At 38.9% G+C, this 26,148-nt stretch overlaps 1 protein-coding gene across 2 annotated transcripts in view; it reads right to left on the bottom strand.

Moving 5' to 3' along the window:
* CUL5 (cullin 5) overlaps positions 1 to 26,148 on the bottom strand; it is a 126,344-nt gene that overhangs the window by 72,841 nt on the left and 27,355 nt on the right. For both annotated transcript variants that reach the window (XM_069554946.1, XM_069554947.1), the window contains one exon: positions 1,021 to 1,120. In XM_069554946.1, the coding sequence (XP_069411047.1) occupies positions 1,021 to 1,120 (100 nt within the window). The remainder of the gene's footprint in view (positions 1 to 1,020; positions 1,121 to 26,148) is intronic.

Here is a 26,148-nt window from a genome sequence, read left to right as displayed (position 1 = left end):
GTTCTAGAAAAATGTATCTTTCGATTAAATTGTGATATTGAAAGATTTAATTTTTCTAAGCAAAGTTGAGATGATTTATTTTCATTAAAAGATAATTTTCGTATAAAACTCTAATTTTTAAAAAATCACTGATCAACATGGCAGAATTAATGGTATCTATCAACAATAAGACGTTTCATTTTGTAAGTAATATCCAATGTGACATCATCCTTATTTCATCAGAATGAAATATATACCAATCATATATTCAATTTCAGTCAAGTCATATATTCATTTTTAATTTCCAACTGCTAACACATTAATATTCAACAAAATTTCTAACAGACTTTTACTAATGTTGTACAAGATAACGATGCAAAAATTCAAATAAAGAGTAAGAAATTCTAACTCTATTTTTCAAACTTTATTTTATAGAAAGGAAAATAACCTTACGTTCTTAGGCCTTTCTTCAAAGTGATAAACAATGCATCAGTGATGCCAGAGTTGATCTGAAATAACACTTTACCTCTGCATTAATTTTTCCCAAAAGACAAAAGTGTCAGTAAAGACAAAACAAACAAACACCTAAATGAACTCTGCCTTCATTTTAAAATTAAACATGTGTACACAGTACCAACCCAAGAATACTGAATTTCAGCTCAGCAGGAGCAATGCGAAAGACAGTCCAAGAATTATACAGTCAGACAATTATTCAGAACTGAAAAAAACTACTGTCAGCCTGAAAAAAGGTATTAATTGTGAAGAAAAAAAAAGATTTATGTGGACTGATGTATGGCCAATAATAATGGTGGGGCATTCTAAAGAATGTATAAGAATGAAATTCTTTATAGCGTCTTTTAATTGAGGTAACTAAATATTTGTTTGAAAGAAATGCCACTATGGGAGGAGAAAACAATAAATGACCATCATTTCATTAAAAAATTTTAACTAGCAAGTGTGTCAAAGTTTATGTGATATTTTAAAATTACTTCAGGATGATACTGAGTAAAGTCTTAAACAATATAAAGACGCAAAACTTACTGCCTGTGCTTGCTTAATAAACTCAAGAATATCTTCTTTTAAAGCCTGATGAATTTTTGCTGGGCCTTTATCATCCCAGAGACAGACTGCATGTACATCCCTGTAAAAAATAAAGCAGGTAAACAAACATTAACACTGGAACAAGAACAAACACAAAACTGTTTTGTTTCAATACAAACATGGATCATGCTAAGAGTGCTTGAATTGATTCATATGAACCAAGCATTCTTTGTAAGGTTTCTCATACAGGTACACTTGCTTCTATTTTTATTTTCTTTGTTACTGTTTTCCTTACATCTTTGCCACTTTTTTGATTACATTTATAAATTTTAAAAGTATCTCCGAATCAGACTTCCAAAGTTAAATACTACCAAAATTTTCTTGTGCAAAGACAACTATAAATTCTTTAATATGTAACACAATATATATATATACATATAAACTATCCGTTTTTAGAAAGTAATTTAAATACTATTACAACAAAACTCCAAATTTCTCCCAAATATTCATCACATTTACACATCAATTATCACTGTGCATCCTTTATTTAGAATATACATATACTCACTGCTGATTCACGTTACTGTACAGCAGAAACTAACACAACATTGTAAAGCAATTACAGTCCATTTAAAAGATAAATCTAAAAAATTTAAGAGAAAAAAAGAGTGACTATTTCAACTTTCTAATGCAACAAAATATAAAATTTAACTTTTCAGAAAAAAAAACTATAATCGATTGAAATAAAAAAATAAATAGAGGGCTTCTCTGGCAGCTTGGTGGTAAAGAATCTGCCTGTGTCTGATCACTAGGTCGGGAAGATTCCCCTGGAGAAGGAAATGGCATCCCACTTCAGTATTTTTGCCTGAGAAATCCCATGGACACAGGAGCCTGATGGACTACAGTCTGGGGTCGCAAAAGAGTCAAACATGACTTAGCGACTAAGCAACAACAAAATAAACAGAAAGAAAAGCTCTATAAACTCTAAAGCTGACATATTTTACCCAAAAGGTCATTCATTATAGAAACATATTTAATATTAACACATGTTCACAGAATGAGTTTTTTAATTACTACATAGTACAGCAGGGAAACATAACAAAAGCTAGAGTCTTATACTGTGTGTACGTGTGTGCGCTCACACACAAGCACTTGGTCTGACTCTTTGCAACCCCATTGACTGGGGCCCCACAGTCTCCTCTGCAGAATTTTCTAGGCAAAAATTGCCTGGAAAAGTTGCCATTTCCTTCTTCAGGGGATCTTCCCCACTCAGGCACTGAACCCCAGTCTCTTGTGTCTCCTGCACTGACAGGCAGGTTCTTTACCAGCTGAGCCACCAGGGAATATAGTCTTATACTGGGGATTCTCTTACTCAAAAAATGTTCCCCAGTACTTTATAGAGGCCTATATACACTTTAAAAAATCTACATTATGATTTTTTAAAAAGCAGGAAAAAAAGGCCAAAAAAATTATCTCTAGAATCCTAACATATAATAATGGCCAAATAGTTTGTTTTATATTCAGATTTTTAGGGGTGTAATCATAACCCAAAATTTTGTCTATATATTAATTTGAATTTGTTTTCATCATTTGTTAAATTCAGCTTAATAGTGGCATCTGGTCCAGAGTAGATGTAGTTAAGCACACAAATATTTGTTAAATAACATAATAGGTAACATCCAACTGCTCATGCTGTGCTAAATCACTTCAGTCATGTCTGACTCTTTGCGACCCTAAGGACTGTAGCCAGTCAGGCTCCTCTTCCATGGAACTCTCCAGGCAAGAACACTGGAGTGGGTTGCCATGCCCTCCTCCAAGGGATCTTCCCAACCCAAGGATCGAACCCACGTCTCTTACATCTCCTGCACTGGCAGACAGGTTTTTTTTTTTTTACCACTAGCACCACCTGAGAAGCCTCATCCAACTGCTGTGTGTCAGCTGCTCAGCTGTGTCAGATTCTTTACAACATCATGGATTGGGGCCTGCCAGGCTCCTCTGTCCATGGGATTCCCAGGCAAGAATACTTGAGTGGGTTGCCATTCCCTTTTCCAGGGGATCTTCCCAACCCAGGGATCAAACACAGGTCTCCTGCATTGCAGGCAGATTCTTTACCATCTGAACCACCAGGGAAAGCCCTCCAACTGCTTCAGTTCAGTTCAGTCACTCAGTCGTGTCCAACTTGCGACCCCATGAATCGCAGCACGCCAGGCCTCCCTGTCCATCACCAACTCCTGGAGTTCACTCAGACTCACGTCCATCCAGTGATGCCATCCAGCCATCTCATCCTCTGTCGTCCCCTTCTCCTCCTGCCCCCAATCCCTCCCAGCATCAGAGTCTTTTCCAATGAGTCAACTCTTCCCATGAGGTGGCCAAGGTACTGGAGTTTCAGCTTTAGCATCATTCCTTCCAAAGAACACCCAGGACTGATCTCCTTTAGAATGGACTGGTTGGATCCCCTTGCAGTCCAAGGGACTCTCAAGAGTATTCTCCAACACCACAGTTCAAAAGCATCAATTCTCCGGCACTCAGCTTTCTTCACAGTCCAACTCTCACATCCATACATGACCACTGGAAAAATCACAGCCTTGACTAGACAGACCTTTGTTGGCAAAGTAATGTCTCTGCTTTTGAATATGCCATCTAGGTCAGTCATAACTTTCTTCCGAGGAGTAAGCGTCTTTTAACTTCATGGCTGCAGTCAGCATCTGCAGTGATTTTGGAGCCCCCGAAAATAGAGTCTGACACTGTTTCCACTGTTTCCCCATTTATTTCCCAACTGCTTTCTGCTGCTGCTGCTGCTAAGTCACTTCAGTCGTGTCCGACTCTGTGCGACCCCATAGACGGCAGCCCACTAGGCTCCCCCATCCCTGGGATTCTCCAGGCAAGAATACTGGAGTGGGGTGCCATTTCCTTCTCCAATGCATGAAAGTGAAAAGTGAAAGTGAAGTTGCTCAGTAGTGCCAAACTCTTAGCGACCCAATGGACTGCAGCCTACCAGGCTCCTCCGTCCATGGGATTTTCCAGGCAAGAGTACTGGAGTGGGGTGCCATTGCCTTTTCCTCCCAACTGCTTACTATATGCTAAATACTATTCTAAGCTGTTTTAACTCAACCTTCACAGCAACGCTGACATAGTACAGTTTTATTGCTATCTTAGAGATGGGGAAACTGAGGCAGAGAAAAGTTATGTAACATTCCCAAGATTACACAGCTAGTATACAGTGAACACAGGCAACTGGGCTCCAGAGCCCACTATCAAACTGTTTTCTCTTAATTTACTCTTACACCTCTCCAATCCATCCAACAGTCCAACAGTAGCTAGAATGATCTTCATAAAATTCAAATTACATCTTTTTGCCTCTGTATTTGTGGCTTTCCAGGAGGCACCAGAGGTAAAGAACCTGCCTGCCAATGCAAGAGACTTAAGAGACTCAGGGTTTGATTCCTGGGTCAGGAAGATCCCCTGGAGGAGGAAATGGCAACTCATTCCAGTATTCTTGCCTGGAAAATTCCATGGACAGAGGAGTCTGTCAAGCTACAGTCCACGGGGTCACAACGAGTCAGACAAACTGAAGCGGCTTAGCAAGCATGCCCACCTCTATATTTAAAATCTTCCAATGGTTTCCTATTGTTCTTTGAATAAAGTACAAAATAGTTAACTGACCTCTGTAATACCTCTGCGATCTCACCTCATGGCTAAAGAAATCTAGGGTTTAAAAGAAAAAACTGATACAAAAATAGATTGATTATATTTCAATAAGTTTACAACTACTAAGGCTATAAACACAAGATGGTTTAGGAACCCAAGGCAAAGGAAAGGGTGGAAATGAGAGGTAAAGAAGGCAGGGTAAAGGGGCAGACTCCCTGGAAGAGATGATTTCTAAGTTTATCTCAAAGAACAAGTGGGATTAGTATCCCTGCTTACTCAGACCCACTGTGACACATGCTGGAAAGGCTCAAATGTGACTTGAGTCTCGTTAGGGCAAGAGAGAATGGTGTGGCACTGGGTCCCCAAGAAAGAGCCAAACTTGTGATCCACATGTCTTCTCCAGCTCCCTTTCCTCAACTTCCAGGAACTTCTGCATGTTGTTACGTCATGGAAGAAGATCGTCAATACACTCTTTCCTATTTGAAACACAATACTTCTCACCACCACACGACAGAACATGTTGAGGCTCCTGGCCAATTCTCATACACATTTTGAGGAATATAATATATATTGTGCTGGCCAAGAAGTTCATTGGGTTTTTTCTGTAAGATGTTATGGAAAAACCCAGAAGAATTTTTGGCTAATCCAATTAAGTATATGATAATACCCTTAAAGCCCTTTATGTTCGTCTCTCTAATCCTACTCTCTCATTCCTCCCCAAAAGTAACTAAGTCTGAATTTGCTGTTTTGGGTTTTCAAGTTTTACACCATACTATGAGGGTTTCTGATTACAGAAATATATCAAGTAATATTTTCAAATAATTTTTTTACTCAACGTGTTTCTGATATTTACCCACGAAAGTGCATGTAGTTGATTCATCTGTTACATCAAGCGGCACTTCAACATAAAAGGGAAGGAATGGATGAGCAATAAACATCTGAAATTAAGTCTGAATGAATAAGAACACACTCTCTTGGAACATATAATCAAAGTGCTTTTAAAAAGGACTTCCGAGGTGGTCCAATGGTTAAGAATCCGCTTGCCAATGTAGGAGACATGGGTTCAATCCCTGACTTGGGAATATCCCACTTGCCGCGGAACAATTAATTCCATGTGCCACACCACTGAGCCTATTCTCTAGAGCTCACAATCCACAACTAATGATCCCTTGATCTGTAACTAATGAGCCTGCGCCTAGAGCCCATGCTCCACAACAAGAGAAGCCACCACATCACAACAAAGTATCCTCCACTTGCCACAACTAGAGAAAGCTCATGCACAGCAACGAAGACCCAATGTAACAAAAAATAAATATTTTTTTTAAGTAAAGGAAATTGTTTTTAAATACTTAAGTATATTAAAAAAAGTCAAGGAGCTGGGAAATGGGAGAATGATGAAGTAAAAACTTTTTTTAAGGTTTTAAGTGGAGAGACAGAAAGGATGAGAAAAGAAGCAAGAGGTAAGAATTATTTCAAAGGTTTCAACTTCTTTAGGTTAAAAAGAAAAGAGAAATAGTGTGACCGTGATGCAAAAAAATAGGTATTCTGCTTTTAATTAACAGTAGTACCATATACTACTTTTTTTTTTTTTTTTTTTGTCACATGGCAGGACATGTGGGATCTTACTTCTCTGACCAGGGATTGAACCATTGAACCGGTGCCTTTTGTAGTGAAAGCATGGACTCTTAACCATGAGGGAAGGTCCAATATCATATACTTCTGACTGAGAGTAAAAGCAGAAAGGAACCACTAATGGAAGTAAACTTTCAGATTAACAAAAAAAGGAAAAGGAAAAATAAAGAAACAATAGTATTTAATAAGTGGTAAACTATAGAAGGAATAAAAAGTGTATCAGTTATAATATTAAACCTAAATAAACCATCCCATTAGAAGAGAATATACCTTTCAAAAGGACAGATACTATGATTCTACTTTGTGAGGTACCTAGAATAGATAAATTCAGAGACAAAAAGTAGAATGAAGGTTACCAAAGGCTGGGGGAAAGAGGTACAGATATTGTTTAATTGGTACAGAGCCTCTGCTTGAGATGTGAATGTTCTAAAAATGGAGAGTGTTGGTGTTTGTACAACATTATGAATGAACTCAATGCCACTGAATCATACACTTGAAAATGTCTAAAATGATAAATTTTGTGCAATGTACAATTTTACAAAAAAAAAAATTTAATGGCTTAAGAGATACTAGGTGAGTATAAACTGAAAGGAAGCAGAGTGGCAATATTAGCATCCTCCAAAGAAGAATTTAAAGTTATAAGGATTGGTGACAGGAACATCATGTAATGATAAAAAAGCATCATTTATTAATGTATGTCCATTTATTTACACCAAAAATATACATAGTAAAAAGCAAAACAAATAGAAATGTAAAAATGACATATTTGAACGCTTTAAAACATCCTGTTATCAGGATGAAAACATCAGGCTCAATCAACAATGGCTTAGATTACTAGATTCTTTTTCTCATATAACAAGAAATTTAGAAGTAGGAAGAGGCTGGTGTTTTGTTCAGAGACTCATCAAGACCTTTCTCTCTCCACTTTTGTCACTTTAGGCAGAACGTGCTAGCACATTAGGTCAAAGGCGGAAAGGGAAGAGGGTGCCAGGCACATTAGTTAAATTCATCTGGAAAGCAAAATCTTCCTAGATGCCCTCCGATAGGTGTATTTGCCAGAAGGTGTATTGTGCCCAGCCACCTTAGCAGCAAGAAGTGAATATTAAATTATCCAGCCTCCATAGTGGGAGGAAGGCAAGGCAAAGGCATAAGGCCTAGCCAATCAACAGTGTCTGCCAGAGACTTTCTCAACATTTAAAATCTAGAAGAAAAAAATTAAAGACATGCAGGAATTTAAAAATACAATTAATGGAGGAATTCCCTGGCAGTCTCTGTGCTCTCACTACAGAAGCCTTGGGTTCAATCCCTGGTTGGGGAACTTAAATCCCATAAACCAAGGGGCACAGACCAAAAAATAAAAAAAAGTTAATGTCTATGACTTACTAGGCAGAGATTCTTGCAACTCACAAAAAGATTAATTTTTCCTAAGAGCTCAGGCAAACACACAAAATTTTTTAAAAATAATTTTATAGGTTGTTTCACTGATTATAATCCATAAACAAATAAATTAAAACTTCACTATATAGAATTTCAGTTCCTAGATAATGCATGGATTAAAGAAAAAACAAAAATTACTAACAAGAAAGAGAAAGAAGAACATTTCATACCACAAAACCTATGGTGACCATACAAGTAGTATTAAGAAAAAAATACAGGAGGCAGGGATCAAGATCATCCCCCAGGAAAAGAAATGCAAAAAGGCAAAATGGTTGTCTGAGGAGCCCTTACAAACAGCTGTGAATAGAAGAGAAGCAAAAGGCAAAGGAGAAAAGGAAAGATATACCCATTTGAATGCAGAGTTCCAAAGAATATCAAAGAGAGACAAGAAAGCCTTCCTCAGCGATCAATGCAAAGAAACAGAGAAAAACAACAGAATGGGAAAGACTGTGCCAAAGCCTTTGACTGTGTGAATCACAATAAACTGTGGAAAATTCTGAAAGAGATGGGAATGACAGACCACCTGACCTGCCTCTTGAAAAATCTGTATTCAGGTCAGGAGCCAACAGTTAGAACTGGACATGGAACAACAGATTGGTTCGAAATAGGAAGAGGAGTACGTCAAGGCTGTATATTGTCACTCTGCTTATTTAACTTGTATGCAGAGTACATCATGAGAAACATTGGGCTGGATGAAGCACAAGCTGGAATCAAGATTGCTGGGAGAAATACAAATAACCTCAAATATGCAGATGACACCACCCTTATGGCAGAAAGTGAAGAACTAAAGAGCCTCTTGATGAAAGTGAAAGAGGAGAGTGAAAAAGTTGGCTTAAAGCTCAACATTCAGAAAACTAAGATCATGGCATCTGATCCCATCACTTCATGACAAATAGATGGGGAAACAGTGGAAACAGTGGCTGACTTTATTTTCTTGGGCTCCAAAATCACTGTAGATTTGTAGATGGTGATTGCAGCCATGAAATTAATAAAGACACTTGCTCAATGGGAAAAAAGTTATGACCAACCCAGACAGCATATTAAAAAGCAGAGATATTACTTTACCAACAAAGGTCTGTCTAGTCAAAGCTATGGTTTTTCCAGTAGTCATGTATGGATGTGAGAGTTAGACTATAAAGAAAGCTGAGCACTGAAGAATTAATGCTTGTGAACTGTGGTACTGGAGAAGACTTTTGAGAGTCCCTTGGACTACAAGGAGATCCAACCAGTTCATCCTAAAGGAAATCAGTCCTGAATACTTTGGCCACGTGATGCGAAGAGCCGACTCATCTGAAAAGACCTGATGCTGGGAAAGACTGAAGGTAGGAGAAGGGAACGACAGAGGATGAGATGGTTGGATGGCATCACCGACTCAACGGACATGAGTCTGAGTAAACTCTAGGAGCTGGTGGTGGACAGGGAGGCCTGGTGTGCTGCAGTTCATAGGGTTGCAAACAATTGGACACAACTAAGCAACTGAACTAAAGAAAAAAATATTACTTGAAAGCTTTGATTGTAAAGAAAAATAGTGAAAAGAGGTTTAAAACTAAGAATCTAATAAAAGAACTAAGAAACCAAAGAACAAAATAAACTGGAGTCCAAGAAGAAAACAAAAAAAGGAATATTATTTTTTCTGAGTAACTAATTTTTCCGTTTTCTTTTTCTATTTTCAGTTATTTTGTATTTCATTAATTTTGTCTTTTGTCTTTCCTTCCTTCTTTCTTTAAGTTTAGTTGGCCAGTTTTTTCCTCATTTCTTGAAATAAAAACTTAAGACTGTGTACTTTTAGCATTTTCTGTGTAATATATGAATCGAAGGCTATGAATTTGTATCGCACAGTTGGTTATAATATATTTTGATAAATCATATCCAAGTAATTTTTATAGCTTGATTATGTGAAAAGACCTATAAAATGGATCAACTCCTTAATATCCACATGGAAGAAAAATATGTAGGATTGGGGATAAAAAGTGAGATATAATCATATATACAATATAAGTATACTACTTGTAATTCTAAGGCAACAAATTTCTAAACCTACCGGAAACTGAAATGAGGCATGCAAACAGATACTTAGTCCCAATTTTAAATGGAATGCTTCCAACATACTATTACTGGGATATAGCTGCTAAGAGACTTATAGATGATCTTTACCAATTTAAAGAATAATATTTTCATTTTTTATATTTCATTTTGGAAAGATCCTATGTCTTTTCTCCATCTACTAAGATGACTGATTTCTGATATGATTCTGCCTTGTTCTATTTGTTTTCTGAGTTCAATCTTCATTTCATTATTTCCTCAACTTTTGTTGATTTCTCTCCTCAGCTCTTAAATTTTCAGTTCAAGTTTGTTTTATAACCCCACATGGTTGTGTGAGAACACAGTCTGAAGTGCTGTATTTGTGTTCTACTTCATAGCTGGTTTCTGTGGGACAATTTTTATCACCTAAAATGTTATAATTTATGTACTTTAAAAAATAGTTTTGGATAGGTAATGTCTGCTTTTTTCTATTTACATTCATTTCATGGTCAGGGCTTCCCTGATAGCTCAGTTGGTAAAGAATCCACCTGCAATGCAGGAGACCCCAGTTGATTCCTGAGTTGGGAAGATCTGGTGGAGAAGGGATAGGCTACCCACTCCAATATTCTTTAGCTTCCCTGTGGCTCAGCTGGTAAAGAATCCATCTGCAGTGCAGAAGACCCCAGTTTGATTCCTGGGTCAGGAAGATCCCCTGGAACAGGAATAGGCTACCCACTCCAGTATTCTTGGGCTTCCCTTGTGGCTCAGCTGGTAAAGAATGCTGCCTGCAATGCGGGAGGACCTAGGTTCGATCCCTGGGTTGGGAAGATCCTCTGGAGAAGGGAAAGGCTACCCACTCCAGTATTCTGGCCTGAAGAATTCCATGGACTGTACAGTCCGTGGAGTCGCAAAGAGTAGGATACAAGTGAGCAACTTTCACTTTCATGGTCAGGATTCCTAGTTTAAGAGCACCTCCTTCAGTTTAGGGTAGTAAAGCCCAGTTTCTTTTATGGCCAGTGTTGATAATAGTGGAGAAAAGGGTTCCATTTCTGCAGAATCCTTAAATCTTCTAAATATTTTGTTGTCTGAAAGTATGTTCATCTTGCCTTGAACATGACTGAAAACTCGACTAGGTAAAGAACACGAAGTTCAAAATAATTTCCCTTTAAATATTTAAAGAAAAACGTGTCAACCTCCTGCTTTCAATTTGGCCAATGAGGTGCACAGACAGTCTGTTTTGCTTGAAAGGTTAACTTTTTTTTTTTTAATTTCTAAGAATTAGATTATTTTCTTTATCCTTGGAATTCTGAAATTAAAGGCATGTGTAGGCATGATTTTTTTAGCACTTTCAATATGAAGATGGGAAGTGGGATGAATTGGGAGATTGGGATTGGCAATATTTACACTACTTATAAAATAAATAACTAATGAGAACCAACTGTACAGCACAGGAAACTCTACTCAGTGCTCTGTGGTGACCTAAAAGGGAAGGAAACCGCAAAAGAGGGGATACATGTATATGTGTGGCTGATGCACTTTGCTGTACAGCAGAAACTAACACAGCACTGTAAAGCTGTTTAAATACATGTCTGTGTGTGTGTATATATATATATATATATATAACAGTCAAAAAGATAGAAGAAGAAACAGGAGAAAAAAAATAAGAGGAGGAGGAAGATCTGTAGGGCTAGGTAGGGAGATACAAGATTTCAGCCCCAGGAAATGTCCTCTTATCCTTGGGGACTATATCCTCTCCTCTACTATCTCTGTCCTCTCCTTCTGGAACCTCTTTTAAGTATGTGGTGGCTTAGTTGCTAAGTCGTGTCTGACTCCTGCGATCCCATGGACTGTAGCCCACCAGGCTCCTGTGTCCATGGAATTTCCTGGGCCAGAATACTGGAGTGGGCTGCCATTTTCTTCTCTTTCTCTTTTAAGTGTAAGTTAGCCAAATTCTAAAGACATTCTCGTACTTCTTCTTTTTTATTTAATTTTCCACACTCTGGTCTACATTCAAAGAGAACTCTTTTTATTTTTCTACTAATTTGGTATTTTTAAATTAATTAACTTTTATTTTGTATTATAAAGATCTCTTCTTTATCTTGACTATTTCATTTTCAAAGTTGTCTCTTCTCATTTTACTTCTCTCTAGTGATATAAACTAGAATGTTTTTTGAGCTATCTTCTAAACCTTTCATCATCTACTTACTCTGAGGTACAGTCTTGAGGATGGCCCCCAATGATCCCTGTCTCCTGGTTGGTATCTGTACCCACATATAAGTTCCTTCCAACAGTGTCCAAGCATTTGTCTGTGTGATCAATGGCATACAAGAGATATGATGGTCTAAAGAACCTGCTGTGTAGTATAGGGAATTCTACTCAATATTCTGTAATTGCCTATATGGGAAAAGAACTAAAAAGAAAAAAAAAGAGTGGATATACGTATTCATATAACTGATTCACTGTGCTATACATCTGAAACTAGCACAACGTTATAGATCAACTATAATTAAAAGAGAGTGAATGAGAGAGAAAGATGGTGGTTTGTAATTTCCAAGATTTATAAAATGGGCTTCCCTGGTGGTTTAGCAGTTAAGAATCTGCCCTACGATGCAGAGGACACCGGTTTGATCCCTGTCCAGGAAGATTCCACATGACACGAAGCAGCTAAGCCAGTGTGCCACAACTACTGAGCCCCTGCTCTGGAGCCCAAGAGCCGCAACTACTGAAGCCCAAGTGCCTTGGCACCCATGCGGCACTGAAGAAGAAGCCACCACAATGAGAAGGCCACTCACTGCAGCTAGAGAAAAAAACCAAGCAGCAACGAAGACCCAGCAGAGCCAAGAAAAAACCACTATGACTTCTGTCTTGGGAACACTCCTGCTCTGGGGAAAGCAAGCTGCGTAACAGTAAGCAGCTTTATGGAGGGTTCCACAAAGTGAGAAACTGAGCAGCTAGTGAAGAACTGAGGCCTGACAATACTCATGTGGGTAAGCTCTGAAGAAGATCATCCACTCCCAGCTGCATATAGGCCTAGATCTTTGCCTGGAGCTTGACTGCAACCTCGTAAGAGATCCTGAGTTAGAGTAACTCAATTAAGCTGCAATCAGATTCCTGACTCTCAGAAACTGTGAGATAATAAATGTTTGTTATTTTAAGCTGCTACACTTCAGGGTAATTTGTTTTGTGGCAGTAGATAACTAATAGAAACAACAAAGAAGGCAAGGGACTACTGTAATCATTTAGGCAAGATAGTGGGGGGGGGGCGGGGTACAAATGGGATGGAAAGAAAGCCAAGAGATAATAAAAATCTACAAAATCTAGTAATCAGATGAATAAGAAGGAGTAAAAAGAGAAAACAGGAGGTTGACAGAAGCTTCCAGATTCTTTATTTCAGACTACAAATGACAGATTTTCATCATTCTGTATCTGGAGTACTTACAGAACTAAAGGGACAGACATATGCAGGAAACAACAGGCCACATAGATATGGAAGTTCAACTTTGAAGATGATCTGGATTGCTTATACAGATATGAGAACTCAGACAAAAGAGTAAAAAAAGCAGAACTCTGGAGAAAACCAACATTTAAGAGGCACAAAAGGGATGAATCAGCTAACATGACAGGATGAGGCAGACAAGAGATAGGAGAAAAAACAGGAAAAAGTGGTATCATAAAAACCAACTTAGGAACAAGAAAAACATTTCAAAATTAAAGATGAATTTTAAAATAAAATATTAAAAATAAAGTCTCACAAATTAAAAATAATTTATTTTTCCATTTTGGCCTCAATGTCATAAACCAGAGTCAAACCAAACAATATACATCTAAAGCAGCAGCTCTCAACTGAGGATGGTACTGTTCCCTCAGACACTTGGAAATAAGAGATTTTTTTTTGTTCCAATAAACGAGGGGTGGGGAGAAGCATACACAAAAAGTATCCACTACTAGAGTTTATGAGGCTGAAGGCCAGAGATGATAAACATGTCACAATATGCAGAACAATCTTTTATAACGACCCAGAATACTAATAGCATCTCTACTGAAAAATGATTCAAGTTATGAGAAAACAGTCAATGCAGTCCAATACAAACATATTATTTTAGTACCTCAAATTTAGAAAGATATAAGTAACCTAAAGGTTATTAACTAACAAGGCTAAATAGGCTAAAATTTGGAAAGGTTTTAATTAATGTAGGTCTTACAGTTGGCGATGACACGGTAACATATACAGGAATCTTTTTAAAATATATATATATTCATTATTTGTGAGGCTGCAAGGGGTCTTAGTTACAGGATGTAGGACCTTCGATCATGGTCTTTAGTTGTGGCATGTGGGATCTAGTTCCCTGACCAGGGATCAAGCCCAGGCTCCCTGCATTGGGAGCACTGAGTTTTAGCCACTGGACCACCAGAGAAGTCCCCTACAGGAATCTTTTAACCTAAAAGGATTACACATATTGAGCAGCCTTGGATAACTCCAAGGAAATCAAGGATTTTTAGAAACAATGTGCTGAGGCCACTAACTATAGCAAGTACTATTTCTGCTGAGATGTATAGTTTAAGCAGGAATCACCACCACACTATGCTAACTTTCCCAGTCAGAAGTGCACAGAGATCAAGCATTATACTACATGATAAATCAAATTATCAAACAAAGTGGCAAAAATAAAACAAAATAGAAAAACCCACCACATTCAATATATTGTTTATAAAATATATTTGATTAAATAATTTAAGAAAAATACACATAAACAGGAATGCTACGAAGTTTTTAAACGTCTCAGCTGCTTCTTACTAAATTCTAACTTCTCAAAAGGCCAAATCATGGATATAGGATAATATAATGCAAGGAGTTCTATATTTAAGATTAAATTATTTTCTCATGAGGGAAAGAAAAAAAATGAGAACAGCTTAATGTGTATAGATTATTCAGTCACACATCTACAACTCACTGATATAGTATTTTACTAGTGTGTGCACATGCACACACACACACACATTATACCAGGTGTGAAACTACTATCCTTAAGAAGACAACGGTTGCAAGATTAGTTCTTGACTGGCAGGACTTGAGTTTTGCAAGAGCTCTTACCACTTCCTGAAAAAAAATCACTCACTGTGCCTAAACTGCTGCATAAAAATTTTATTTTTGTCAAACACTTGCTTTTTGTCTAGAAGTCTAGAATTCTGGTTCATCTTAGGCAGAACCTGCCTTTGTAACCATCTCTATTAAAAGCCCTGGGCAGTGAATTTTTAAGAAGCTGCCCTGGTAGACAGCATTTCATATGTGTTGTCACAATTAGTTGCTATAGGAATTAAGTGGATATGTTCCACTGGAAGAAGATGCTTGGAAACTTGAATCTGGTTTCTCCTGGCCTTTACCAAAGGCACCTTTGTTGCACTTTGCTTTGTACCCTTTACTGTATAACTGATAGCCATGAACACAACTATATGCTGAGTCCTATGAGTCTTCCTAACAATCACTGAACCTGGGAGTGCTCTTAAAGACCACTGACAGGGCTGATGTCAGAAATGGGATTCATTAAACATGGTGAAAGCACTGTTTGAGAAAAGGAAGGATGAAGTGGTAGGATGATGAAACTCTGCTACTTGCATGGCTATGAAATCACCCACGATGAATCAGCAGCTGAGCCGCTATCTGCTGAGAGAGGTAAAAGTGATATGAAATTTGAAAATGACAGACCTAACTCTAAGAGAGTTGGCTCATTCAATCTTCAATCTGCTTTGGCCATGATGACTGAAGTGAGAAGAGAAAAAGTACAGTACAGGTGATACCTCTGGTTTCTGTTCTCACCTCCGAACCGCAGGAGAAAAGGTCCAAAGTTCTCAAAGGTAAGCTTTGGCTGGACCAAAATTGTTAAACGCTTGTGTTGGTCTCTCTTACAAGCATGAGAAATTAAAAGTTATATTAGGTCTCAGGGCTGGAGAAGGCTTTAGATAACAAAAGGAAAGGAAACTATTTCAGCTGTTTCTTCAGCCTAACTACTGCTGCTTTAGCAACCCCTCCATACCTCCTACTTTCCAGTCAGGAACTTCCAACAACTATAATGTTAACATTGTAAATGTTAAATTTATCACTAGGAGTTTGAATAAATATACAATAAGAAAAAAGAGGCAGGGAAAGTTTAAAAGATGCCGTTGTATTTTGTGGCTATTGCATCTGGAGGTATGAGAAATAAAAATATAAAGTATTATATGCTCGCACTCTCATAAACGCTAGACGCATCATATCAAACAGGGCAAGTTGCAAAACAATAAGTTAGATGAGACATAACTTGCTTGCTTTTCACTGCTGGTGAGTGGATTAGAAACTTAAACTGTCTGAGTATAAGAAACAGAATAAATAAATCTCCATAATGGATACTATTAGGTTGGCCAAAAACTTCCTTCAATTTTAAGAAAAATTAAAAATGCAATTTTTATTTTTACCAAGAATGTGATTGAATATTGTATTCACTGTTTTGTTTCACTATCTTCAGCCCCTTTTCAGGCAACTTCATAACTCCATCTTCCTAAAACTTTTTATACTTTGAGCAAAGAATTGCTGCAGGTGCCTTTTACAGTCTCTCAGAGAATTGAAATATTTTCCATTAAGAGAATTTTGTAAAGACCAAAACACAGCACTTCCTGGCAGTCTACTTGTTAGGATTTCACATTAACTGCAGAGGGCCAGGGTTCAATCCCTGGTCAGGAAACTATGATCCCACAAGCTACGTGGCACAGCAGAAAACAAAATGAAAACAACAAATAAATGGACATCCACAGGTACAATGTTTGATGAATACAGCAGGTGAATCTGAACTTTTCAGCCAAGCTGTAACAATTTTTGTTCAGTCATCAAGCATGCTGTCTTGCGTTATCCTGATGGAAGATTATTACTTCTCTGTTGACTAATTCTGAATGCTTTTCATAAAGTGCTGCTTTTTAGTCTCACTGGGAGCAATATCTGTTGGAATTAAATCATTTGGTTTTCCTGAAGGAGCTCATAATAGAGGAATCCCTTCCAATCTCACCATATATACAAAATCACCTTTTGGATGAAGATCTGCCTCTGGTGTGGTTGGTGGTAGTTTCTTTCTTTTGCCCCATGACCTCTTCAACTCCACATTATTGTACACTATTTACTTTTCATTGCCCATCACAGTTTGTTTTAAAAATGGAACATTTTTGTTACATTTAAGTAGAGAACTGCATGTGGAAATAAGGTTTAAAAAAAAAGGTTTTTTTTCTTAACGTATGCGGAACCCAAACATCAAAGTCATTAACATAAACCAAGCTGGTGCAAATGATTTTCAATGCTTCATTTGGGTATTCTGAGTACGGCAGCTATCTCTGTCATCATACAGCATGACTGTTCTCAATTAATGTCTTGATTTGAGTACTATCAACTTCAACTGGACCATCATCCAGTGAGAAATCTCCAGCATGGAACTTTGCCAGCCACTTCTGACATGTCGGATCAGTCACAGCACCTTTTCAATGTAACGCACAAATCTTTTTCAGGGTTTCAGTTGCGTTTTTACATTTCTTGAAAAAATAAAGCACAATATGCCAAAAATGTTGCATCTTTTTCCTTCTTCGATAATAAAATGGATATACAAAAATTCATCAGTTTTGATAAGTGTGTTTTAAAATGCACACTGATAATGACAGCTGTTATAATACAATCTTAACAAAATTGTTTCAAATGACATTAAAGACAACTAAATAAGCACTACTAGAGCTGGAAGAAACACAAGCTGGAATCAAGATTGCTGGGAGAAATATCAATAAACTCAGATATGCAGATGATACCACCCTTATGGCAGAAAGTGAAGAGGAACTAAAAAGCCTCTTGATGAAAGTGAAAGAGGAGCGTGAAAAAGTTGGCTTAAAGCTCAACATTCAGAAAACAAAGATCATGGCATCCGGTCCCATCACTTCATGGGAAATAGACGGGGAAACAGTGGAAACAGTGTCAGACTTTATTTTTCTGGGCTCCAAAATCACTGCAGATGGTGACTGCAGCCATGAAATTAAAAGACGCTTGCTCCTTGGAAGAAAAGTTATGACCAACCTAGATAGCATATTCAAAAGCAGAGACATTACTTTGCCAACAAAGGTCCGTCTAATCTAGGCTATGGTTTTTCTAGTAGTCATGTGTGGATGTGAGAGTTGGACTGTGAAGAAAGCCGAGCGCTGAAGAACTGATGCCTTTGAACTGTGGTGTTGGAGAAGACTCTTGAGAGTCCCTTGGACTGCAAGGAGATCCAACCAGTCCATTCTGAAGGAGATCAGCCCTGGGATTTCTTTGGAAGGACTGATGTTGAGGCTGAAACTCCAGTACTTTGGCCACCTTATGCGAAGAGCTGACTCACTGGAAAAAGACTGTGATGCTGGGAGGGATTGGGGGCAGGAGGAGAAGGGGACAACTAAAGATGAGATGGCTGGATGGCATCACTGACCCGATGGACGTGAGTCTGAGTGATCTCCAGGAGTTGCTGATGGACAGGGAGGCCTGGCGTGCTGCGATTCATGGGGTCGCAAAGAGTCGGACACGACTGAGCAACTGAACTGACTGAACTGAGAGTCACCTTATAGAAAAACCAAATGAACTTCTGGCCAACCCAGTATTATTTTTATTTATTGCCATCTCAGAGAAAAGGGAGACAACATGTAAACAAAGGAAATTTCCAAGCAGAAATATACCTTTGAAGTTTTAAAAAGCAGTTTTTAGTTGCTACTGAGCTCTTGTTAAGTCAGATATCTAAGCCTGAAAGGCTGATGATTTTCCAGTGTGATATGCATGATTTTTGAGTGATTAATTTGAACTCTGAGACTAAGAAAATGAAAAGGGATTAGAAAAGTCTTGCTTGTCACTTGGACTTAGAACATAACTATCTGCTCTGCCGCATCTTGGCTCAGCCGCTGCTGAAGAAAAGTCACTGGCTTTTTCAGAATCCTGAATTCACAAATCCTAACTACTTGGATCTGAGTCTAAGCTAAAACTGACAATAGTCTGATACTGGCTATTTAAACCTCAACACAAGCTGTGCTGAACTAAAGCAAGCATATGGTCAGTGAACAGGACTTTGACTTAAGGACTGTAGAAGATTTAAGACACCCTCTCTGAAGCCATAAATTGAAAACATCATGGATTCTGGCTGGACCATCTGAATCACTTGCAGATGCCCATAGGAAAGGGCTCATTCTCTGACAGGGCCATCTTCATCAAGCTGTCAGTTACACAGGCCTAAAGTACATTCCTAACTTATGACTATTGCTAAAATTTCTAAGTTGGGAGAATGCCCTCTACTCACTTGTTACAGACTGGAGTCACGATTCCCTTTCAGGGAAGTCTCACTGCTATGGACTTGTATCCAGCTTTCTAGATTAGCTGCAGCTTTCAAGAATGAATAAATAACTTGATTTTATTTCCCTCACATTCACCTTACCATTCCTTGCACACACATATGTATTAAGGCAGCTTCATTTTTAACCACAGCTATCTCCAGAAAGGAACTGATCTTTCCCCAGGTGGCACTAGTGGTAAAGAACACAGCTGCCAATGCAGGAGATGTAAGAGACCCAGATTTGATCCCTGGGTCAGGAAGATCCCCTGGAGAAGGAAATGACAACCCACTCCAGTATTCTTGCCTAGAGAATCCCATGGACAGAGAAACCTGGCAGGCTTCAGTCATTGGGTTTCAAAGAATCTGGACACAGCTGAAGTAACTTAGCCAGCATAATATACACACTGTACTAGGTAAATATCCAGGACAAAAAAGGTGTAGGAGGTGACATAAACTTATTTTGAAAATTTTTGAAAATTTGGGGATTTCATCCAGACTAATCCCAAATCACACATCTTTCTAGTTGTATAAAAAAATTTTTTTGTAAAAATGTTTCTGTTCATCCTCCAGGTCTGGGTGATTGGGAGAAAAATGAAAAGTTTTCATTGCTGAATGGGACACACAGATTCTACAAGGGAGCAAAAAATAAAACACAGGACCTGGTGAAGTACAGAGAGGAGGACATTGATGTTTGCTTTTCGTAAGTATTCTTGAAAGCTTTTCCTTCTTCCTGAAGGAAAACTCTGGGGGTTGGCTTCCTACACCGCTGTGAGTCCTTTCAATTCAAACTGAATGCCACGTTTCCATCACACCTACCAGTGCTCTGAGATAGCAGGAAGCAGCCCCAATTCCTACACCTTTCACAATGAACACCTCTAAACGATGTCCACACTATGAAGCCAATGAGATGGTGTCATGGATAAAGAAACTGATTGGAACTAATTGCCTTCAGGCAGTCCATCTGAAAACAAGTCATGAACTAAATTAAATGGACAAACTTAAAATGCTAAAGTGAATGGCCCCATGGGATGACATACTGAGGGGCCTGTTAGCTTACACTATCAAGTTGGCCAAAATATTCGTTCCATTTTTTTCTGTCAGATGGCTTGAGTAGTGCTTAGTTATCTTTAACTTCATTTGACACAATTTTGTGACAGCTGTCATATCAGCAAGGATTTTTTAAAAATTTCACCAAAACTGGTGAATTTTCGTGTACCCATTTTAATAATGAAGATGGAAGGAAAAAAGCTACATTTTCAGGATACTATGCTTTATCATTTTAAGAAAGTTAAAAACACAACTGAAATGAAAAAAATGACTTGTGCATTATATGGAGAAAGTGCTGTGACTGATCCAACATGTCAAAGTGGTTTGCTAAGGGAGGGAATCCTGTCTTATGAGCTCTTTCCAGAAAAACAAATGATTAGTCCAACAAGTACTGATCCAAATAAAATCAACTGAAAGCAGCACTCAACTTAAAGTACCCTTAGTTAGTCAACAGAAGATGCATTATCTTCCCTCAAACTGTTACAGCTTGGCTGGGAAGGTCTGATTCATCCATCATATACACCAGATATCCCACCTTCGGAAGTGCATTTATTTTGGTCTTTACAAAATTCTGATGGAAAAACTTTCAATTCCCTAGGAGACTGTGAAAGGCACTTGCAAAAGTTCTTTGCTCAAAAAGGATAGAAATTATGATATTGCCCAAAAAATGGCAGAAGGTAGTAGAATAAAACAATGACTACGCTGTTCAATAAAGCTCTTGGCAGAAATGAAAAATATGTCTTCTATTTTTACTTATACCTTTCTTATTTTTACAGGAAAAGGTCAGTTTTCATTCCAATCCCAAAGAAAGGCAATGCCAAAGACTGTTCAAACTACCGCACAGTTGCACTCATCTCAACACACTAGCAAAGTAATGCTCAAAATTCTTCTAGATAGGTTACAAAAGTACGTGAACCGAGAACTTGCAGATGTTCAAGCTGGATTTAGAAAAGGCAGAGGAACCAGAGATCAAATTGCCAACATCTGTCAGATCATAGAAAAAGAAAGAGAATTCCAGAAAAACATATACTTTCTGCTTCATTGATACACTAAAGCTTTTGACTGTGTGGATCACAACAAACTATGGAAAATTCTTCAAGAGATGGGAATACCAGAACACCTTACCTGCTTCCTGAAATATCTGCATGCAGATCAAGGAGCAACAGTTAGAAGTGGACATGGAACAATAAACTGGTTCAAAATTGGGAAAAGGGTACTTCAAGGTTGTATACTGTCACCCTGCTTATTTAACTTATATGTAGAGTACATCATGCAAAATGCCGGGCTGGATGAAGCACAAGCTGGAATCAAGATTGCTGGGAGAAATATCAGTAATCTCAGATATGCAGATGACATCACCCTTACGGCAGAAAGTGAAGAAGAACTAAAGAGCCTCTTGATAAAGTGAAAGAGGAGAGTGAAAAAACCTGGCTTAAAATTCAACATTCAAATACCTAAAATCATGGCATCTGGTCCCATCACTTCATGGCAAATAGATGGGGGAAAAAATGGAAACAGTGACAGACTTTATTTTCTTGGGCTCCAAAATCACTGCAGATGATAACTGCAGCCATGAAGTTTAATGAAGCTTGCTCCTTCAAAGAAAAGCTATGATACACCCAGACAGTGTATTAAAAAGCAGAGACATTACTTTGCCAACAAAGGTCCATCTAATCAAAGCTATGGTTTTTTCCAGTAGTCATGTATGGTTGTGAGAGCTGGACCATAAAGAAGGCTGAGCACTGAAGAAAATTGATGCTTTTGAACTGAGGTGTTGGAGAAGACTCTTGAGGATCCCTTGGAAGGCAAGGGGGTCCAACCAGTCAATCCTAATGGAAACCAGTCCTGAATATTCACTGGAACAGCTGACGCTGAAGCTGACACTCCAATGCTTTGGCCACCTGATGCGAAGAGCTGACTCATCAGAAAAGACCCTGATGCTGGGAAAGACTAACGGTACGAAAAGAAGGGGACGACAGAGGACAAAATGGTTGGATGGGATCACTGACTCAATGGACGTGAGTTTGAGCAAGCTCTGGGAGATGGCAAAGGCCAGGGAAATCTGGCATGCTGCAGTCCATGGGGTCGTAAAGAGTTAGATATGACTAAGCGACTAAACAACAATTTTTACTTTAAAAACTGAGGAAATTTTTGGCCAATCCAATATCTAATTTATGTCTTACCTGGAGAACCCAGAAATGCAAACTCTTTCTTTTCAGGGGTACCATGTGGATCCTCTGAAACTGTATTTCTTTTCCTGTGTACCTGACTATCAAGACACTACCTTCAACCCTGAAAATTTTTCAGGTCAAATTGAACTTTATGGCCATAGTTGTGCTTTGCTTGACTCTACGCCTCAAGCATGTAAAAACTGTCCAGGGCTTCCCTCGTGGCTCAGGGGTAAAGAATCCGCTTGCCAATGCAGGAGATGTGGGTTCCATCCCTGGGTAGGTAAGATTTCCTGGAGAAAGAAATGGCAACCCACTCCAAAGTTTTTGCCTAAGAGGCAAGAGACCATGGGGTCCCAAAAGAGTCAGACACAACTTAGTGACTAAACAATACAACAAACAACAGAAACTGAGGGAGAAAGACAGCTATTTTTCTAAGATAAATGTCATGGTTAGGAGGAATTAATTTTAACTAGGTAAATTTATGCCTTTGAAGGAAACAATAGCAAAGATCAATAAAACTAAAACCTGCTTCTTTGAAAAGATAAACAAAATTGACAAACCATTAGCCAGCCTCCTCAAGAAAAAATGGGAAAAGACTCAAATCAATAAAATTAGAAATGAAACAGGAGATGTTACAACACGCAACACAGATATATGAAGGATCATTAAGAGACTATTATGAGCAAGATTGTATATACCAATAAAATGGACAGCCTCTTAAAAAAGTCTGTGCTTCTAAGACTTAATCAAGAAGAAACCGAAAATATGTACAGACCAACTGAAAATAGGTACAGCACTGAAATCAAACCTGTGAGCAAAAAATTTCCCAAAAAACAAAAGTCCAGGGCTAGATGGCTTCACAGGTGAATTCCATTAAATGTTTAGAGAACAAATAACAGCTATCTTTCTAAAACTCTTTCAAAACAGCACAGGGGGAGGAACACTCTGAAACTCATTCTACAAGGCCATCATCACCTTGATAGCAAAACCACACAAAGATAACTTACACACACACACACACACACACACACACACACACTGTGATATGAAATGTACACAAGCCTTTCCCAAATACAATTTCTGAGCCCAGGTGAAACAAAGCCAGCTACTTGGAAGCTACCAGCTACTTCCTCCCCTGTGAGCAACTAAGGAGCTGGGGGAACGTGAGAGGCAGCCATCCACCATGTATGCTATTTCTTACCAGAAACAAGGAATTAGTATGTGAAAAATAAGGAAACAGGATTGACCCCAAATACCTAGATGCATATGAAAGAAATGATTTCAGCAAGCCCAGACGCTTCTATTTTCCCATACCTAGAATATCACTAAATCTCTTTATGTGATAAATTTAGTTTTCTCTTAATTAACAGTAATCTTTTAATATTCAGATTACCTACCCCTTGCTGAAAACTTATATACAGCCTGGCTCCTCCCCCGCCTCCTCTGAGTCAACTATCTTGGGGTCACCTGAGATGATGTCTCCCACCACCCTAACATTCCCACCGAACAAACCCTAATTCTCAACGGTCAGGTTGCTGGTATTTTCTTTTTTAGTCTACAACACACACAATATTATGGGCCAGTACCACTGATGTACATATGCAAATATCATCAACAAAAAACTAACAAATGAATCCAATAACATGTCAAAGGATCACATACCATGACCAAGTGGGATTTATCCCAAGCACGCAATGATTCCTCAATATACATAAATTAATGTGATCTGTTGTTGTTCAGCCTCTCAGTCATGTCCAACTCTTTGTGACCACATGGACTGCAGCACGCCAGCTTCCCTGTCCTTCACTATCTTCCGGAGTTTGCTAACACTCATGACCACTGAGTCAGTGATGCCATTAAACCATTTAATCCTCTGTCATCCCCTTTTCCTGCTCTCAATCTTTCCCAGCATCAGGGTTTTTTTCCCAATGAGTTGGCTCTTTGCATTAGGAGGCCGAAGTATTGGAGCTTCAGCATCAGTCCTTCCATTGACTCTTCCTTTAGGAATAACTAGTTAGATCTCCTTGCTGTCCAAGGGACTCCCAAGAGTTTTCTTCAAGCACCGCAGTTTGAAAGCATCAATTCTTCTACACTCAGCATTTTTTATGGTCCCACTCTCACATTCATACATCAGTTCAGTTCAGTTCAGTTGCTCAGTCGTGTCGGACTCTTTGAGACCCCATGATTCACAGCACGCCAGGCCTCCTTGTCCATCACCAACACCTGGAGTTCACTCAGACTCACATCCATCGAGTCAGTGATGCCACCCAGCCATCTCATCCTCTGTCGTCCCCTTTGCCTCCTGGCCCCAATCCCTCCCAGCATCACAGTCTTTTCCAATGAGTCAACTCTTCTCATGAGGTGGCCAAAGTACTGGAGTTTCAGCTGCAGCATCGTCCCTTCCAAAGAAAGCCCAGGGCTGATCTCCTTTAGAATGGATTGGTTGGATCTCCTTGCAGTTCAAGGGACTCTCAAGAGTCTTCTCCAACACCACAGTTCAAACCCATCAATTCTTTGGCACTCTGCCTTCTTCACAGTCCAACTCTCACATCCATACATGACAACAGGAAAAACCATAGCCTTGACTAGACGGACCTTAGTCGGCAAAGTAATGTCTCTGCTTTTGAATATGCTATCTAGGTTGGTCATAACTTTTCTTCCAAGGAGTAAGCGTCTTTTAATTTCATGGCTGCAATCACCATCTGCAGTGATATTGGAGCCCCCCATAATAAACTCTGACACTGTTTCCACTGTTTCCCCATCTATTTCCCATGAAGTGATGGGACCAGATGCCATGATCTTCGTTTTCTGAATGTTGAGCTTTAAGCCAACTTTTTCACTCTCCTCTTTCACTTTCATCAAGAGGCTTTTAAGTTCCTCTTCACTTTCTGCCGTAAGGGTGGTGTTATCTGCATATCTGAGGTTATTGAGATTTCTCCCGGCAATTTTTATTCCAGCTTGTGTTTCTTCCAGCCCAGCATTTCTCATGATGTACTCTGCATAAAAGTTAATAAGCAGGGTGACAATATACAGCCTTGACGTACTCCTTTTCCTATTTGGAACCAGTCTGTTGTTCCATGTCCAGTTCTGTTGCTTCCTGACCTGCATACAGATTTCTCAGGAGGCAAGTCAGGTGGTCTGATATTCCGATCTCTTCAGAATTTTCCGCAGTTTATTGTGATCCACACCGTCAAAGGCTTTGGCATAGTCAATAAAGCAGAAATAGATGTTTTTCTGGAACTCTCTTGCCTTTTCCATGATCCAGCGGATGTTGGTGATTTGATCTCTGGTTCCTCTGCCTTTTCGAAAACCAGCTTGAACATCAGGAAGTTCATGGTTCACATATTGCTGAAGCCTGGCTTGGAGAATTTTGAGCATTACTTTATTAGCATATGAGATAAGTGCCATTGTGCGGTAGTTTGAGAATTCTTTGGCATTGCCTTTCTTTCAGACTGGAATGAAAACTAACCTTTTCCAGTCCTGTGGCCACTGCTGAGTTGTCCAAATTTGTTGGCATATTGAGTGCAGCACTTTCACAGCATCATCTTTCAGGATCTGAAATAGCTCAACTGGAATTCCATCACCTCCACTAGCTTTTGTTCATAGTGATGCTTTCTAAGGCCCACTTGACTTCACATTCCAGGATGTCTGGCTCTAGATGAGTGATCACACCATCGTGATTATCCGGGTCGTGAAGATGTCTTTTGTACAGGACTTCCCTGGTGGCTTAGACGGTAAAGCGTCTGTCTACAATGCGGGACACCTGGGTTTGATCCCTGGGTGGGGAAGATCCCCTGGAGAAGGAAATGGCAATCTAC

The sequence above is a fragment of the Ovis canadensis genome, chromosome 15 (genome assembly GCF_042477335.2).
Source record: "Ovis canadensis isolate MfBH-ARS-UI-01 breed Bighorn chromosome 15, ARS-UI_OviCan_v2, whole genome shotgun sequence".
Lineage (NCBI taxonomy): Eukaryota > Metazoa > Chordata > Mammalia > Artiodactyla > Bovidae > Ovis > Ovis canadensis.
This window is presented reverse-complemented; position numbering and strand designations above follow the sequence as displayed.